Source organism: Tursiops truncatus, chromosome 9 (assembly GCF_011762595.2).
Source record: "Tursiops truncatus isolate mTurTru1 chromosome 9, mTurTru1.mat.Y, whole genome shotgun sequence".
Lineage (NCBI taxonomy): Eukaryota > Metazoa > Chordata > Mammalia > Artiodactyla > Delphinidae > Tursiops > Tursiops truncatus.
Window position 1 is genome coordinate 59,041,109 of NC_047042.1, and position 18,508 is coordinate 59,059,616.

Genomic DNA, 18,508 nt, shown 5'->3' on the forward strand with positions numbered 1-18,508 from the left:
CTGGAGGCTTTGCATTCTACAAATTGGCTACACATGAGGGTTAATTTGAACTATCACCTGTTTCCTGACAAAGCAACCTGGTAGGTTGCACGAAAACCCTTTCTTCTTTGATTCACCAAGATTTACTATTACTCCACAGATAGTACGTGCTCATTTTAAAAAGGGCTTGTTCATGAAAATGACAGCTAAATTAATCTAGTAGTCGTGTTTTAAATGAGTCCTCTTGAGACAAGCGGCACAATGCCTTTCTGCAATGGAATTTCATTCATGGCAGGGATTTTGGCCAAGTGAGGAAACAAGTTTTGGACGAGGCTCTCACATAGGTGAGTACCTTCTCTGCCTGCCAGGGTCTGACCTAAAGCTTATCTTATACCTCCTTGGCATGTTTTTATGTAAATACTGGGACACTGTCATTGTAAATCCTTTACAAACCAGCAGAGCCTGGTAGAAAGAAAATAGGCTTTGACAGCTAACCCAACAGAGACTCCTTGCTTAGGCCACACACCAGGCAAGTGGCTTGGCCAAGGTGTTCCACAAATGTAAATCATTTACTAACAAGTCTGGCCCATATAAAATGCTCAGTTGTTACTAATTTTATGTTGAGTTTTTTTTATGCCAAAGAACATTTCATTCCAAGGGACTATTCTAAATGACTAAATGGCTGATTCTGGCTTTTTAAGTCTAGAGAAATACTCCTTTTGTGTTTTGTGGAGAGAAAAAAAAACACCAGTGATAACTGTACGTATTAGTTGGGTATAAGTTCTTAGAAGAGCTAACTATTTAGACATTCTTTTTTTTATTCAGCAAATACAGACTGAGGGCCAATTATGTGCCAGGCACTGCCAGGTACAAGAAAGATGGTGGTGACGTAAGAATGTGAGCTCTTGGGCTTCCCTGGTGGCGCAGTGGTTGAGAGTCCGCCTGCCGATGCAGGGGACGTGGGTTCGTGCCCCGGTCCGGGAAGATCCCACATGCCGCGGAGCAGCTGGGCCCGTGAGCCATGGCTGCTGAGCCTGCGCGTCCGGAGCCTGTGCTCCGCAACGGGAGGGGCCGCGGTGGTGAGAGGCCCACTTACCAAAAAAAAAAAAAAAAAAAAAAAAAAAGAATGTGAGCTCTTCCCCTGCTAGGTGGTTCTCAACCAGAGCGGTTTTGCTCCCCAGGGGACATTTGGCAATGGAGACATTTCTCATTCTCATGACTGGCATCTAGCAGAGGCCAGGGATGCGGCGAAACATCCTACAAGGCCCAGGACAGTCCCCACCACAAAGAGTTATCGGCCCCGATGTCAATAGTACCAAGGCTGAGAAAACTTGCAGTTGACAGTGGGGGGCCCTGGCGGTCTTTGAGCAGGGAAGTGTCAAAGGATGTTGGTGCTGATGCCCTCATCAACCTGAGAGGAAGTCAGCCAGCATAAGGATATCTCATTATATGCAATGAGGAGAATCCCAAAACGCTTTGTGGCAGTCAGTGTTTTAGAAATGAAATCCTGTCTTAAATGTACTAGAACAGCTGCTGAATAGACGCATCTGGTGGAGGGGTGGGGGAGGGGTCAGTGGTGCCACGGTGGAGAAACCCGGCCGTCCCACGGCGTCTGCTCAGCAGCCCTCACAGGAAAACCCGGAGTCTTCAGTCACAGGCCCAGTGATTCCCCTTGGCTATTTCCCTACATCTGAAAAGGTTCACTTCAAGGCCAGTATTTCATCTGATCTTGCAAGAGGGAGAAGTCCAAAGTTTAATCTAATTTCTCACACAAGTTCAATGTCACATGATGATGGGAAATGCAGTCGATTATAGGAAAAACCCTTGGCTGAGATCAGGAGGCCAAGTGCTGCTGACCATCTGGGTGACCATGGACAAGCCACCTGTCCTCCAGCCGCCCAGGTAACTGGGCAAAAGCTAGACTAGATGAGCCCCAAACCCAGAGACTTGTAGCTGAAAATGACTTTAGCCATCTCCAGCCCCTTCTTCTCTGAATAGAAAGCAGCTAAGAAAAAATTGCCTTTGATCCAGAGTCCTTTTCATATCAAAGTAAAAGAATAAAGTTCTCATTTTATTAGGAGTAATAAAAATGACAAACTGAGGTGATGTGGTTTTAGTCTATACCGGTGACTCTCTATCAAGGTTACTTTGTCCCCAAGAGCATATTGGGCAATATCTGGAGACATTTGTGGTTGTTCCAGCTGAGGGGTTGCTACTGGCATCTAGTGGGTAAAGGCCAGGGATAATGCTAACTGTCCTACAATGCGCAAGGACTTATCCAGCCCAAAATGTCAACAGTGCCAAGGTTGAGAAACGCTGATGTACACTGATAAGGAAAAGCAAAATTTCTCAACTGTAGCACGTCGTAAATAGCACTTTCTGTTTCTTATGGTCTAGAACCTGGGCTGAGCTGATTATACAGTTGGGCGGTGTCTACACTGACCCATCAAAACATATTTGTTATGAAACCACCAGAGAATACTGCGTTCCAGATTCAGCAGATGTGAGACAAATAACATCCTGCTCACTTAGAAAGTCAAGTTGGGGGATACTTGCTAAACGCCTGAGATTTTTCTTGACAACTCTTCTTGCTCTTGTTTTTCCTAAGTGGCTATTCCTGGGCTATTTGTCAAACAGACTTTATCTCCTGTAATATCATCTTTTTCTGTTTGGTGTGGTTTTTGAATTCCAGGCAGACCAGGCCCAGTATAATAGTCTTGGACAGACATTCTTCCTGTCTGGGGTATTTTCTTCCTGTCTGGGGTATTTTAGTTACTGCCCTAAAGTTTGCAAAATGTTCTTTTTTCTGAAAAGATACTCTTGAAAATCAATAAACTTCAGAGAATGGAAAAAACTGATCAGTGACTTTTCAAGATATGGGGCATTTCATTGGGAGAGTAAACATAATAACTCAATCCGAAATAAAATGGATCCAGAGAGTGTACCCTCAGCATTTACATATAGCCTCCTGTCTAGAGATTGTCCTTGTGAACCCAAAAGAAAATTGAACGATATATCAGCTGTGAAAATAAACGTCGCATCACAAAGCGGAAATTAGGCAGTGGACCTAAAATAATGTTTAACTAACTTTACATTGCCTTGTGTCCCCATTTTGCTATATTTCTGGGGAATGTGTATTTGTGGGGACAATAAGTGGAGCTATTTGCTATTCAGAAATGTCTGCCTGCATTTGTTTGGCTGAAGAAATGAGATGGAAGGCAGTGGGGAAACACTGATGGGAAAGGTTGTTGGTAAATATGAGCAGGGCTAATAAGCATTAAATGCAATCTTGATATGCTTAATTATTTTTTAAAATATGGCAAGAAGTGAAATTTTAGAAAATCTGTGATTAGCGTATCCTGTATTTCCTGAAGTATCCGGTAGACCAGTTTCCATTTTGTCAATGTATGGTAAACACTGTAGCTACTCTCCTAATTCCTAAATATTGCAGTTTTATTTTTACCCCAAGGCATGTTATTTCCCATGTGATTTCTTCATCCATTGGAGATGTTCCAGATAAGAATTTTGCCAATCCTTTTTTTTTTTTTTTTTTTTTTTTTGCATGACCTACACGAAAAGAATGCCTTTAAAAAGCCAAACCCACCTTCACTGGCCTTTGGTTGTGCTGTTTCCTCTTCTTGGAATGTTCTCCCCGAGTATCTGCCTCTCCAGGTCAACATCATCAGCTCCCCATCAGCCTAATCTTTCCCAGTCTAGTGAACTCCTATCCATCCTTCAAAAACCCAGTTCAAATACCTCTTTCCCCAGCCTTCTCAGGAAGAATTGATTATTCTCTCCAGTATCCTACCATAGGATAATTATTTATGTTGCCTGTTTATTCTTGTAGATGAGATCCTTGAGTGCAGGAAGGTTTTACTCCCCTGATCTATTTTGACTTTGTTATCCAAGGACTAGTATAGTGCCAGGTTAAAAGTAGGCAATCAGCATGTAAGTATTGAATAAATGAGTGAATAATGAGTGGGTGAATGGGTGGATGAACTAGGAAATAGTTCCCCTCTCTGACATCCTTCCCGCACCAATTTGTAATGCCATTTCTGAGATATACCAAGTATCCATATATGTGTGATTTGGTTTCTGATCTTTCCACTGTGTACCCCTGGTCTGTTTGTCCATCCTGCATGGTGTTTTACTTTTTTTTTTAAACTATATAAGTCTTGATATATAGTCGGATGTGTTTTCTTATGTTCTTCTACTTACTTAAAATTATCGTCGCTATTTCTTTCTGCTCTATTCTTCCATATAGATTGTAGGGCCATCTTGTCAAGTTTTGTGAAAAGCACCATGGAGACTTTGCTTGAAATTGCATTGAATTTAAAGGTTCATTTGGAGGATAATTGATATATTTACAGTATCGAACGTTGCCATACATGAATATAGAATATCTCCTTACTTATGAATATGGAATATCTCCTTACTTACTTAATTTAATTATTTTATAATTAGATTATTGCTGATGCTATGAATGAAGTCTTTAATTTTTATGATTTAACAAAATGAGTTATTGCTGATGTATAACGATGCTACTGATTTCTTCTTATTGCTCTTATATTAAGTAAACTTGATGGGCTTGTTCTTTCTTCCAGCCATATATGATGTATTTCTTTGTCTTGTTTTATTATGCTGGCTAAAACTCTGAAGGATAATGCCCAAGAGAAGCACTTATAGCAGGCAGCCTTTTCTTTCTGCTGACTCTAAAGGAAATTATTCTAATATTTTATCTTTAAATGTGATGTTTATTATATGTGTATCATAGATATCTTTAATCAACCATTTTTAGGAGAGTTCCCTCTATTTCTAGTATGCTAATAGCTATTACTATGAACAGGTGTTGAATTTTATTAACTGTTGGTATTCTAATTTTTTTAATGATTATGTGGTTTCTCTCTCTTGTTTTATTATTGTTATGAATTCTAGTAATATGTCAACTACCTTAAATCCCGGAAATAAACCCTCCTCGGCCATGACATTTAAATATAATGCTACACTCAGTAGGATTTTTATATTTATGTTCATATTTGAAATTGAGGTATAATTTTACTTTTATGTACCATTCTTGTATGGTTTTTGAATCAAGATTACATTACCTTCATTAAGTGAATTGTGGAGCTTTTTTTTTTCCTCTCTGCTCTGCAGTAGTCTGTATTGGCTAGAGATTGTTCTTTAAAAATTCGATTAAACCTAATAAGATCATTTGGGATCAATGACTATTTGAGGGTAGATGTTTTACTGCAGATTTAATTATTTAATGGGTATAATTGAATTTAGGTTTTCTATATTATTTTGAGTCATTCTGATAATTTATATTCTTTAAGAAAATCATCCATTTCATATAACTTTTAATTTTGTGGGTAGAAAGTTAGCATTCTCGAGGTTTTTGTTTTATATCATTACTGCATCTGCATTCATGTCCTCTCTTTTATTGTTTGTGCCTTTTTTCTTGATCAATTGCTCAAGGTTTGCCTATCTTATAAATCTTTTTAAAAATCACCTGTTAGTTTTTTAATCCTTTTTCTTTTATTTTTCTATTTCATTATATTCTACAATAATCTTTTTTGTTTCTTTGTTTTACAGTTTGAATCTTCCATATCCTTTTTTTCATCCTGTTTTTCAGTCCTCTGAAATTAGTCATCTTGTTATTGTTTCATAAACAGGCTTGATTAGATTGGCCTGTGTTTCCCAGTTTTCTTGCTCACCCTGGCTTCTTGAATCCTGTCCTTTTCCACTAGGTTCAATGTACTTCTTACAGAACTATATTATCCCTAAGTGTATCTTTGAGTGGGACCTGTGAGTGGAAACTCTTGGCATTTGTCTGAAAATATCTTATTTCACCCTTGCTTTTGAATGGTAATTAGCTGTGTATAGAAGTTAGGTTGGCAGTAATTTTCTCTGAGCACTTGGATGAAATCTGTAATCTACTTGTCTCGTTTTTGCTGAGGAGAAGTCTGTTTTCATCCTAATTGCTGTCCTTTCGCAGGTAACCTGTTTCTTCAGGATTTTGCTTGTCTCTTTGGTATTCTGCACTTTCACTCTAATCTGTATAGGTCTAAATTATTTTTTATTCATCAGGTTTGAGGCTCATTTAGCTTTTCTTAATCTGAGGGTTTTGTGTCTTTTAGCAATTCTGGAAAGATCTCAACTGTTTCTCTTTTTGAATATCGCTTCCATATATGCCCTTAACCCCATCATCTCTCAGCTTTTCAGGATCATCACTCCTTTGCTTCTCTCTCTTCTGCATCTCCAGTCTCTTCTACCTATTGTATCAATCTCATTGACAAGTCAACATGCCCTAATGTCTCCCATCTTTTATTTAAAAAAAAAAAAAAAATCCTCCCAGGGCCCACCCCTTATTTCCCTGGAGCTATCTTTGTTGCTCTGCTGGACATCACCACCAAACTTTTTGACGAATTTGCCTACACATTTCTCTACTTCCGTGCCTCCCAGTTATCCTTCAGTTCCCTCGAGTATGACTTCTGCCCTCAACAATCCAGAGACTGCTCTTGCCAAGGTTGCCAGTGACTTCCATGTGTCTGAATCACAGTTCAACCCTCATTTAACTGGACCTCTTTCCAGCATTCAACCTGGTTGGCCACTCCTTCCCTAAAACACGCTTCACCTCTTGACTTCTGAAACACTTTACTTTCTTGGTTCTCTCCAAATGTTGGAGCACCATGGGCTTGGAATTGAGCTCTATTTTCCTCATTTTCTATTCTCTATTGCTAATAGGTTTTTTAATTCCATTCACATGATTTTAAATACCATTTACTTGTCACAGATGGCCAAATGTATACCTCCAGTTCCACTCCTCCTCTGAGTTATTGAATTGTGTGTGAATTCCTGCTTGACCATAAAACTTGGAATCTCAGCAGTATTTTAACTTAAACTGCTCAAAGCTGAATTCTTGAATTTCTCCCAAAAGAATGTCTTCCATATCTCAGCAAGTGGCGTCACTATCCACCCGGTTTCTAAAGCTACAATCTAGGAGTCACTGTTGATTCCTCTCTCCTTCAAATACCCACATTTATTCTACTGTCAGGTCCTTTAAATTCAATCTTCAAAAGAGAACTCATCCATTCACCTTCTATCTCTTCCTCCAACATCCTGGTCATGGCCTCTATCATTTCCCAACTAGAAACCACTACCCAGTTCCTGACTCTTTTCTGCTATTAACACTCTCGCTTCCATTTTCAACACAGCGGTCAGAACATCTTTTTTAAAAAATCATCTTCCTACTTGAAGTCCTTCAAGAACTTCCTACTGGACCTAGATTACAACCAAATCCACACTCATTAATAAAGCCTTCAAGGCCCTGTCCTACCTTCAACCTCATCCCAATTTCTCTCCCCCTCACTCTGGTGTTCTGGCCACCCTGGCCTTCTAGTCCCTCAGTCACACCAAGCTCTTTTGCTCCTGCAGGACCTCCGTAGATTCCTTCTGCCTGAAATGCACGCCTCAATGCCCCCACCAGACTGGCTCCTTCTCTTCCTTCAAGCAGCTTGAGGTCACCTTTCAAAAGATGACTACTTGACCCTCATGGATAACACAGGGGCCTTTCTTAAATCTCTCTAGTAACAGCCTCATTTTTTTCTTTTTTTTCTTTTTTTTTTTTGTGTGGTACGCGGGCCTTTCACTGTTGTGGCCTCTCCCGTTGCGGAGCACAGGCTCCGGACGCGCAGCCTCAGCGGCCATGTCTCACGGGCCCAGCCGCTCCGCGGCATGTGGGATCTTCTCGGACTGCGGCACGAACCCGCGTCCCCTGCATCGGCAGGCGGACTCTCAACCACTGCGCCACCAGGGAAGCCCTCATTTATTCTTTTATAGCCCTTTCCGCACCTTTTCTTTTTTTTTTTTTTTTTTGAGATATATTATTTACATATTATTTTATCGACCTTGCAGTTTCAGCGGTATATTAGCAATCAACTTTGTTGCCATGATTAGCCAGCAGTCCCTTTAGAACACTTCTAGTAAAATATTAAGAAACCTTTGATCGCTGAATTTGTAAAATGTTCAGCTTTCAGTAGGACACTTTACTGAGGAATTCTTTTAGTACCACATTTAATGTGAATGGGCCTTTCAATGAATCATGGCATTTTGGCTCTGGGAGAATTCAAATGCTCCCTCGGATGGATTCTCTGCATTCCAGCAAGGGGTGCTTTGTCATATCTTAGTGTCATTTCCTTGCAGCACGATTCTCCATTTTAGTAAAAATAATTCTGAGAGGTTTTTTTCTCCCCCCCGATCATTTTTCAAAGGAGAAATTGTATAAGGGGGGCAGTTTGCATGTGACAAACTGAAATACCAAAAGACTATTATAACTTAGTTTTATTGCATAGAAACCGTGGTCAGAAGTTGCTCTTTTTGATGGGTTGATTGACTACTTTCTCTGCCTTGACAAATCTGTGAGTGCCATTAGGAGGGAACCAAGCTTGTTTCATTTGTCACTTTATGTATACCCAATTACTAGTATATATAAATAAATAAAGATCTCAAAGTGATGCCATTTTTTCTTAAGTAGAGCTCTGATGAACATCTTCCCAAATTGTGACCGTAGTTGTCATCCTGACTATACAGGCCTGTACAGGCCTCCCAGTCTCTTAAAAAAATAATATTGTCTGCATGTCTTTTATTTGTTAATGGAGGTTTAAAACTTTGAAGGTCCTTATAGGAGCCACACAGTCTCATAATATTTTAATTTTGTAAAAATTCAAGACCTCTTCACATAGATTGATATGCCCCCAAATAGACTGCCTGTGATGGTTTCTGGCTTACTTCAACCACATTTGCTTTCAAGGATTCCCCTAGCTCTGCTTCTTGCAGCTCATTGGTGCCCGGGAACATGTATTTTTGTTTTGTTTTATTTTTGTTTTAAATCATGACTTAATACATGGTCCTGTCACAGGTGGACCTGTACCTGAATAATGAGAGATAAGACCATCCTTACTTCATGATGTTCAAAATATTTAACAACTGACTTGGCCACCAACCAATGAGACTGGCACCTTGGCCAATCAGAAGGGACTTTCAACCTACACACACCCAGAGGTCACACCGGGGCCTACTGAATGCAGACACCTCTCTGGGGAAGGCAATTCTATAGACCCTATTGGTAGCCTTCATTTTCAGCCAACTCCCTCACTTTTTTTTTTACGGTGTGCGGGCCTCTCACTGTTGTGGCCTCTCCCGTTGCGGAGCACAGGCTCCGGACACGCAGGCTCAGCGGCCATGGCTCACGGGCCTAGCCGCTCCGCGGCATGTGGGATCTTCCCGGACCGGGGCACGAACCCGCGTCCCCTGCATCGGCAGGCGGACTCTCAACCACTGCGCCACCAGGGAAGCCTGAACTCCCTCAGTTTTTAAATGCCTCTTCTGAAAGTGGCTTAAAGCCTTGGAACCTTCTTATTTTCCCATAGTCATGTCTTATTTATACCTACCTGGATATTCTATAGATAGGGCAGCTTTGGTCAAAAGGCCACAGTAACTAAGGTCTGCCTTCCAGAACTTGCTGAGCTCAATGCAGGTTATAGCAACCAGCTCAGGCTCTCTTGGGTTTTTCCATACAGTGCCTTGTTTGGGGTAGGGAGAGTCTCATTCCTTAGCTGATGGCATGGCCCTGTCCTCTTACTGTTTCTCCACATTCCTTTCTGGCTCTGGTGTGGGGCATGGAGGCTCAGTGGAGGATTTTCAAAAATCAAAGCACATCTCTGTTTTTTCCAGGTCTGTTCACAACTCATCCCCACTGGAAAGACAATGCCCAGTGAGGGATGCTCACTCCCACTCAGGCCTTTGTTCCTTGGCGTCTGTTTGTTTCATGTCCAAGGCCACCTGCCTCCAGGTGACTGACTTCTCTAACGCTTTTCTTCGTCTTGGCTCACAGGTCCACACGTTCCGAGGCCCGCACTGGTGTGAATACTGCGCCAACTTCATGTGGGGGCTTATCGCCCAAGGAGTCCGATGCTCAGGTAGGCACGGAGCTTTCCTTCCCCTTTTCCATTTACATCAAGCGCCGCAATGATGAGCTGGAGGGCATCTCTCCAGAGCGGGGAAATAGGCCCAGATTAGCTCAGAAGTCTAGCTTTCTGGAAGATTCAAGGCATCTCTGTGCTTAATGGAAAAACTCCTCTAGGTGTTTGCTAGAATGAAAAGGATTATCTCTGTTTATACAAGAAAAGAAAAAAATCCAGGAGAGTATATTTTCTTAGGTACCTACCTGCCATCCAAACTAGGTAGCTGTCCTTAAAAGAAAAAACTAAATCAATTCCAATGGAATTGCATAGATAGAAAAGTTACATTGGTTTCCCATCTTCTATTTATCATGCCATTTAGCCTCACCAGTGAACCTTCGGGGAGATGCAGTTATTCTCCCCATTAAATAGATGAAGAAACTGAGCCTTAATGATCATCATTAATTTCCCCTGGCCACATAGTAGGTGGTGGAACATTGATTTGGCTCCAGAGCCCATCATGCCCAGTATTTTTCTGCCATCAGATTAGCAGTGAAAATACACACCTTGATTTGATATCACATATTTTCAAAGTGCTTTGAAACCCTAGGTGCTTTTCCACCTAGAACTAGACACACACACCCATTGCTAAGAGCACACAGCACACCTTATTAAGATACATCTAACAAAACAGCAAAGAATTGCCAAATTAATGTGTAACCAGGCTTCCTACTTCATCATGCCATGCTTTTTCTGGCGAACAGTTCCGGCCGGAAGCAAGGATAGCCTCCTGTGATACATTGACTGGGTTTCCACTGACAGCATGACTGATTTCTTTCTTGCTAGGGTATGATTTTAAAAAATAATTCTTATGAAGCTTTTAAAATAAGCTAATGACACTACATTAAGATGATCTGTTTCCCACAAATGAACTTATTTACAAAAAGAAACAGACTCACAGACACAGAAAACAAACTTACGTTTACCAAAGGGGAAAGGTGGCGGGGGAGATAAATTAGGAATTTGGGAGCAACGTATACACACTACTATATGTAAAATAGATAAACAAGAAGGACCTACTGTATAGCACAGAGAACTCTACTCAATATTTTGTAATAACCTATATGGGAAAAGAATCTGAAAAAGACAGATACATAACTGATCACTTTGCTGTATACCTGAAACTAACACAACACTGTAAATCAACTATACTTCCATAAAAATTTAAAAAATTAAAATTAAAAATGATGATCTATTTCCCCATACTGCCCATTTTGGTTCACAGGATCATGGGACCTTAAATCCTTTCTCTGCCTGGAAAGGGCTATTTCAGCTTCTACTATATAGATACAGCAATCACCTATGGTGATACCTGGACAGGTCCAAGCGTGCTCATGTATGTCAATTCCTCTACCTGCCCCCATCCCAGATCCATGAGGCAAGCAGTAAATGTAGGTTTGGAGGCAGACTCTCCAGAAATGATCTAGATACCCTGATTACCACAAAAGTTACAAAGTATCTCACAGTTCAACCACTGAGAAAAGTGGTGGAATATCTGAATTACTCAGTGGTCATTAGTTCAACCTGTTCAGATTATACCTACCAAAAATATCCCTAATTGCTTCTATTATCCAATTTCAGCAGGAAACTGGTCCAAAGTCAATATTATGAGAACAAAACTCGGGATTCAGATTAGCTGTGAACAGCAACTTGCTCTGGGATAAGAGAGTTTGGGTTTTTTGGGTTTTTTTTTTCTGTGTTTGTTTTTTTTTTTAAATAAAACATAATTCTAAGGCTATGTTACTATTCTCCAATGGCCACTGTTTAACCTCATACTTCCTCTGAGCAGCAGGAGAACTGAAAACTGATCATTAAATGTTTGGAATATCCATCATTACCTCTCAACTCTCCATATTTTACATAATTTAAATATTTTTAAAATTAACTAGACTTTATTTATAGCATATAGAATTGTATTCGTTTGCAAAAACTGAATATTTTTATACTTGTTAGAAAACATCTTCATTTTAATGACATATCAGTATTTAACTCGACATAAAAACACTGTCATTTCAGACCTTAAAATGAAGTTTATAAAGAAATTAAAAATAGAATTATCCTATAATCCAGCAAGTCCACTTCTGGGTATATACCCAAAAGAACTGAAGGGAACAGCCCTTTGTACACCCACGTTGATAGCAACATTGTTCACAACAGCCAAAAGGTAGAAACAACCCAAGTATCCATCAGTGGATGAATGGATAAACAAAATGTGGTATATACATAAAATGGAATATTATTCAGCCTTTAAATGGAATGTTCTTCAGGAACTTCTGTCATGGGCTACAATATGAATGAACCTTAAGGACATTATGCTAAGTGAAATAAGCCCGTCACAAAAGGACAGATACTGTGTGATTCCACTTCTATGAGGCATCTAACGTAGTCACATTCGTAGACGCAGAGGCAGAATGTGGTTGCCAGGGGCCGAGGGGAAGAGGGTCCAGGGAGTTACTGTTTTATGGGTACAAGTTTCAGCTTTGAAAGATGCAGAAAGCTTTGGAGATGGGTGGTGGTGGCTGCACACAGTGGGAAGGTACCTAACGCCCCTAAACTATACACTTAAAATGGCTAAAATGGTGAATTTTACGTATATTTTACCACATTTCTAAAAAATTGTTTTAAATGAAGTTTGTAAGAATTCAGTGAGTAAAAATGACGAATGAAATAACTTAAGCATAGCTGGGCAGGTATCCTTATATTTTCTATCACCGTATGTGCTGTTTCTTCTATTTAACGCTCACGTAGTGTTCCCACACTTCAGACTTCACATATAGTAATTTATTTGATCCTCATGATAACCCTAGGAGTAGGTGCTATTATATGCAAACAAGAAAACCAGCCTATTCTATTTAGTTCAGTTCACCAACATCTGTATTCACTAACTAGATCTATCAAATGTTATTGAAGTTTACTTGAGCTTTGCTGAACTTCTCATGTTGATAAAGCTAGGATAATTAGAACTGGTTTTGTCTTTCAAGGCGGATAGACAGAACTCAGCCAGTAAACATGACATGAAAACCATGTAATGACAAAAATCGTTTTCTGATGATTTTACAAAAGTTTAGATCCTCTCAAATCCTTGGTGTAGTTAAGTGCTTTTATTTAAAGCAACTGATTACAATATTCATTATCGTGTGTATAATATGTATATAAAATATAAAAATGATATTATTATTCTTTACACCTATAAAAACATTCAGTATTAGAAGGTACTTTGAATAGATACCAAATCAACTTTGAACATCTTCAGCATTAAATTTTTATTTTCCAGAACGCAGACTGTGCCTTGTTATTGTTAGAGAGATTCCATCAGTGGATGACAACTGCTAATAAGGCTTTTAATGGGCACATTGAACTTAAAAGCACCTTTTCAGCTTTGGATTTGATATGAGCTTTATAAATAATTAGTCTTATCCTCACATTACATGGCATTGTTCTAAATTGTAAACTCTCGGGTACTCCCACCGGTGGCCAGTTAGACAGTATTTCCACTCAACAGGTGTCAAAATAAGGCAGGTAGAAAGGAGAACGGCCTACTGAAACTGCCCAGCAAGGAGGACAGGGGTGGAAAGTATGGGCAGCTCTCCAGGAATGCGAAAGAGGATGCCAATGGTCATGGGTCTCTCAGACCAAAGATTAGAGATTCCTACAGAGACAGTCATCATGTCTTCCGTAAAAGGAGTGTCACGAACTTAAGGGAAACAACCTCGCAAAAGTCCTAGGTGCCCTTTATGAGACACAATTTGCTCTGGGAATCCAAACCCAAAAGCCCTCATATGGACTCAAAGTTTCCAGTTCCAAAAGGGAAAAAAAACATACAAATAACCTGGCTAATTACCAAAACTATCTCCATGAGATGTTCTATTCTTATGGTCCAGCCACAGAGAAGGCTTACTGAGAAAAATGGAATTATATAAGTTTCATGAGTAAAGATAGATTTCATACTCATCTGTGGACAGCATCACCTCTAAGTGGGATGGATGTTTCAGAGAGATATAGCAAACTCCGGGTGTTTTCATTTTTATTTTTGGTAACATATAATTTGTGTTGAGCTTTGACAAAAGGGCCAGGCAAGCATAATGTGGCTTCTTTGTTTACAGACTGTGGATTGAACGTACACAAACAGTGTTCCAAGCATGTTCCCAATGACTGCCAACCTGATCTCAAGAGGATCAAGAAGGTGTACTGTTGTGACCTGACAACACTCGTGAAGGCTCACAACATGCAGAGACCCATGGTGGTAGACATATGCATTCGGGAAATTGAAGCAAGAGGTTTGGAAAAAAAACACCTGCTTATTATAGTGATTTTATTTTTACTGTTGTCAAGGAGACTTTCTTATAATTGTTAAATTGACTCTCCAGTACTGATCTTGGGGAAATGGTCTGCCCAGGCCCATGCACGTGTGCACGCGTGCACACATGCTAAATCCAACCAACGACATCAATTTCTGTGTCACACATAAATCATGCATGTACTCATTTAACACACACTTGCTAAGCATTTAGCATGTGCTACACACTGGGGATATAAAAGTCACAGTTCACACCTTCAGGAAATTCATAGCATAATATGCAGAATCAGGGGTTGGGGGCAAATAGATAAATGCTGTGAGTACATATATTCAAAGCACTATTTAAAAAAACCACGGAGTCACAGAGGAAAACATTTTCATCTTATCTGAGGAGAGTTCAGAAAGGGTTTATGGCAGAGGTGAGGTTTGAATCGAGTCTTTGAAAGTGCTTCTATTAAATAAGTAAAGAAATTTTTGGTCAACACATATATTTTCTACCATATAGAAATTCACTCCTAGTATTGGTTCTGTTTATTTCAAAGAGGAGAGTTAAAAAATTGAAAAGATCTATTCATTGAAAATTGAGAAGGCAAGGAAGATAGAAACATTTCAAAGAAGAGATTCTTTATATTATGCTTGAGTCATCTTTCCTTTATTTGTGTTTCGGCCACTTTTCAGTATCAAAATGCTCAGTGATATAGTGGATAGAGTCTGGTTAGGGAGAACTGGATTGTTGGATGTAATTTGGGTAATTGGAAAGGCTTTTACCATTGTAGCCATGTATTTACCCTGCTATAGTTGGTATCCATCATTGTGTCCAAAGTGGCTTAATATATTCTACAGGTATTTATGCATTCGCCAACCATCCCATTCTTTCCAAAACAAAGCAAAGGAGGATATTGTAACTTGTTATCCCAAAGCTTTTAGAGATAGGAAATTATTCCCTCTTCCATACAGGATGAAAACGATAGCTATTCTGTTCCCTTAAGACTTGCTCATTTCATCTCAAATTGTAAGAAATGCCTCCTGCCTTTTGACTGCTGTGTCTGTCAGAGCTGAATGGGAGCTTTGGAATCTGGTGAAGGTGTCGATGCAGGGGCTGAGCTGAGTATGAGTTGAGGGGGGTGCCCTGACTCTGGATGAGTGGCTGGGAAGAGCAGCCCTGGGTCCTGCTGTTTAGAGGACTCCGCGACCCCAAAGGGTCAGCTCATCAGCCTCTCCAGAGCCTGCAATCAGTACCTGTGCTTCTCTGAAGAAGCTGGGATCATCCCATAGGGATCCTCATCAGAGACTACTAATCATTTGGGCAAAGTCACTACCACATCTGGTGTCTAATGTGTCCACGGGGAGCACAGCACTAAGCATGTCTAGTACAAGAGCTAGAATAGCACAAGTGAGGAATTTATACGGAAGTCACAGCAAAGGGACTGGAGCTACAGGCATAGGGGCCTGTGCAGGTGAGCAGAACCAGAGGATGGGCTGGAAGAAATTCACATGATGCTGCCATTCCCAGCTTCATTGCCACCACTGCCAACATCTTACCCTGTCTTCCACCCATAGCAAACTTCTTATTGTTCTCCAAATGCTTCTACCACCACTTGTTTCTGCATGATATGGCAGAGTGAAAAGATCATGAACTTGAAGTTAGATTCCCAACCCCTTCTCATATTAGCTATAGTATGACCTTGGGCAAGTTACTTACTCCATTTGAATATCTGTTTTCTCATCTTTAAAGTAACAGAATCAGTTGTACCTCCTAAGGTAGTTATGAGGGTTAAAATGAGTTGATCCATATAAATGACCTAGTACAGGGCCCAACATAATAGGACTCAACTGTGTTATTTCTTTTGGTTTTTTCTTGGAATGACCAACTCCCCTAACTCCACCTCCAAATCTGTGTGTCTAACCAATGTACTTAACCCATAGCTTTCAATGCTGTCACAGAGACTCCAAATAATAGTGTCTTCAAAAAGCTAGAAATCTCTCTCTCTGGCAGCAGCCCAGGGCTCATGGAGCAGCTGCCCAGGGCTCATGGAGCAGCTGCCCAGGAACAGGCACCCAGGCCCTGCAGGCTGTTGCTGTGTCATCCTTGAGCGCTGTCCTCACCTGCATGGTCCCAGATGGTTATCACCATCTCATCTGCATTCCAGCCAACGGCAAGAGGGCATACCCTTTCTCTTCAAGTCCATGACCCAGGCACTATACACATCACTTCTGCTCTCTCCACACTGGCCAGGAGTTAATGGCCTCTGCGGTGGATGTTGTTCTAAAAACCAAGGGTTTTATCACAACAGAGGAAGTGGAGAACTAGTATTGGACGGGGAGCTGGCAGCCTCTGCTAACTCTGGCAAACTCCAGCCTGTCCTTCATGATGTCCTTTAAAGATAGCTCCTCAGTAAGACCTTCCCCATGGCCTATTCTGTCAAAAGGCAGTGTTAGTGTCCACTGCACTGTACTCCCCTGTGCCACTGTGTCCTTGCCTCTGTTGCCATGCAGGTTACAACTGGACTGGAGCATGCTTACATGCACCACCAACTAGAACAGGATGACACCGGGCCCCATCTTGTGGGCCCATTCAGTAGATCGGTAGTGGCATCCTAGACAACTGTCCTGAGACGGATTCTGAAACTGAGTAGGGCTCAGTGGGAGAAAATGCTGAGGTCAATTAAGAATGTCTCCTCTGGTCACAGGAGAGAGGAGGGGTAGGATTTATGCCATGCATTTGTTGTCTCTGATGCAGACCCCATGTCAGCCCTTACATATGGCAGATAGTACATGTGAAAAACAGAAATGCATGTCAGTTATCAGGAGTTTGATAGAGTATACTGTAGCAGCAGTAGAAGCTATTTATTTGCTTATTTATTATTGCTGTAGCTATAGTTTGATAGCAGCTAGTTTTTGACGTAAAAGGTCTGAAATCTTGTCCTCTATCCCTTCAGATACTTTGGAAATATCTTAACAAATCAATGAGATCTAGGAGCAGAACCCACATCTTTTTTCTTAGACTAAATATACAGTGATCAAGTTTCCAGAATCATTCAATAGAATTTTATTTTCCTGCATCCGTTTGTATGATCATTTATTTGAAGGTATACCAATCAAATCAATCGTGTAGTTAAACATTTAACATATTGTCATGTTTATGATGAAACATATAAGGCTATAAAATCTGGATAGTTCCAGTAAAATCAGGATAATAGGTACCACACACATGCATACTTGTACTGTGTACCTAGTACACTGCTACATGCAGTACGGCATATGGATTGAGATGATGCTGCGAGGAAAATAGTTTGCTGCAGTGAAATCACATCCAGCTGTCAGATGAACAAAGGAAGCAGGAGACCACGGTTGACGAGAATCTTGACCACGGGTTCACTTTGCAAAGCCAGGCAGGAGGAATACCAGATTGCTGAGGTCTCCACTGCCACACAAGCAAATGAAGACAGACTTGCACAGAAACCAAGATGGACAAGTTCAAGTTCTGACGTGACAGCATGTAATACATAAGAGCACTGACGGTGTTTGCTCATTTCCTGATGGCGCGCAGTGTAGACAGGAAATCAGATTCTCTTTTAGATGCTTTAGGAAGCTAAAGTTAAAATCTGTCTGTCCCTTTTTTTAACAGGATTAAAGTCAGAAGGGCTTTATAGAGTGTCCGGGTTTACTGAACACATCGAAGATGTCAAAATGGCATTTGACAGAGGTAGGCTTGCACGTTCTTGAGTGCCAAATGACTTATCCTTAGCGTCCTCTCTTTTGGAACCAGATTTTACTCATAATGGAAATGGGTTTTTAGAGCTACTGAGAGCTGTCCTTTAGGAAGCCAAGGAGTAACGGTTTACAAATATCATAGTTCTCTGCTTCTCTGGGGAAAGTGTTTTTTTAAAAGTCGTGGACAGTTGACCATATGGAGAAGTGAGTTTAAAATACTACTTGAAAATGATCAGACAGCATTCGGTGCCATTAAGGTTCTTGACTTGGTTGCCCGACATTTATGGTCAGTTCACATGGCACCAGGGTACCTTCTGCATCCTCCATCTCAGATCCCTTTGATTTCTTCTCCCAGAGCTCCAAAGAAGAGAGCATAGGGATGGGGTACCCCTGGCAGTGAAGCAGGGGAAGTTTAGGAGGTAACTCCTTTTGTTCTTTGTGACTGTGCCACACGTCCTCTGGGCCATATGCTTTCTTAGGTCAGATATCATGAGCCAAC

The 18,508-nt window shown here is 40.7% G+C and overlaps 1 protein-coding gene across 3 annotated transcripts in view; it reads left to right on the forward strand.

Moving 5' to 3' along the window:
* The window catches only part of CHN2 (chimerin 2), a 333,107-nt gene that overhangs the window by 299,020 nt on the left and 15,579 nt on the right, over positions 1-18,508 (forward strand). For 2 of the 3 annotated variants that reach the window (XM_019926255.3, XM_033863119.2), the window contains 3 exons: positions 9,872-9,956; positions 14,102-14,275; positions 17,924-18,001. In XM_019926255.3, coding sequence (XP_019781814.1) covers positions 9,872-9,956; positions 14,102-14,275; positions 17,924-18,001 — 337 coding nt within the window. The remainder of the gene's footprint in view (positions 1-9,871; positions 9,957-14,101; positions 14,276-17,923; positions 18,002-18,508) is intronic. The other variant, XM_019926262.3, reaches the window with a different exon arrangement.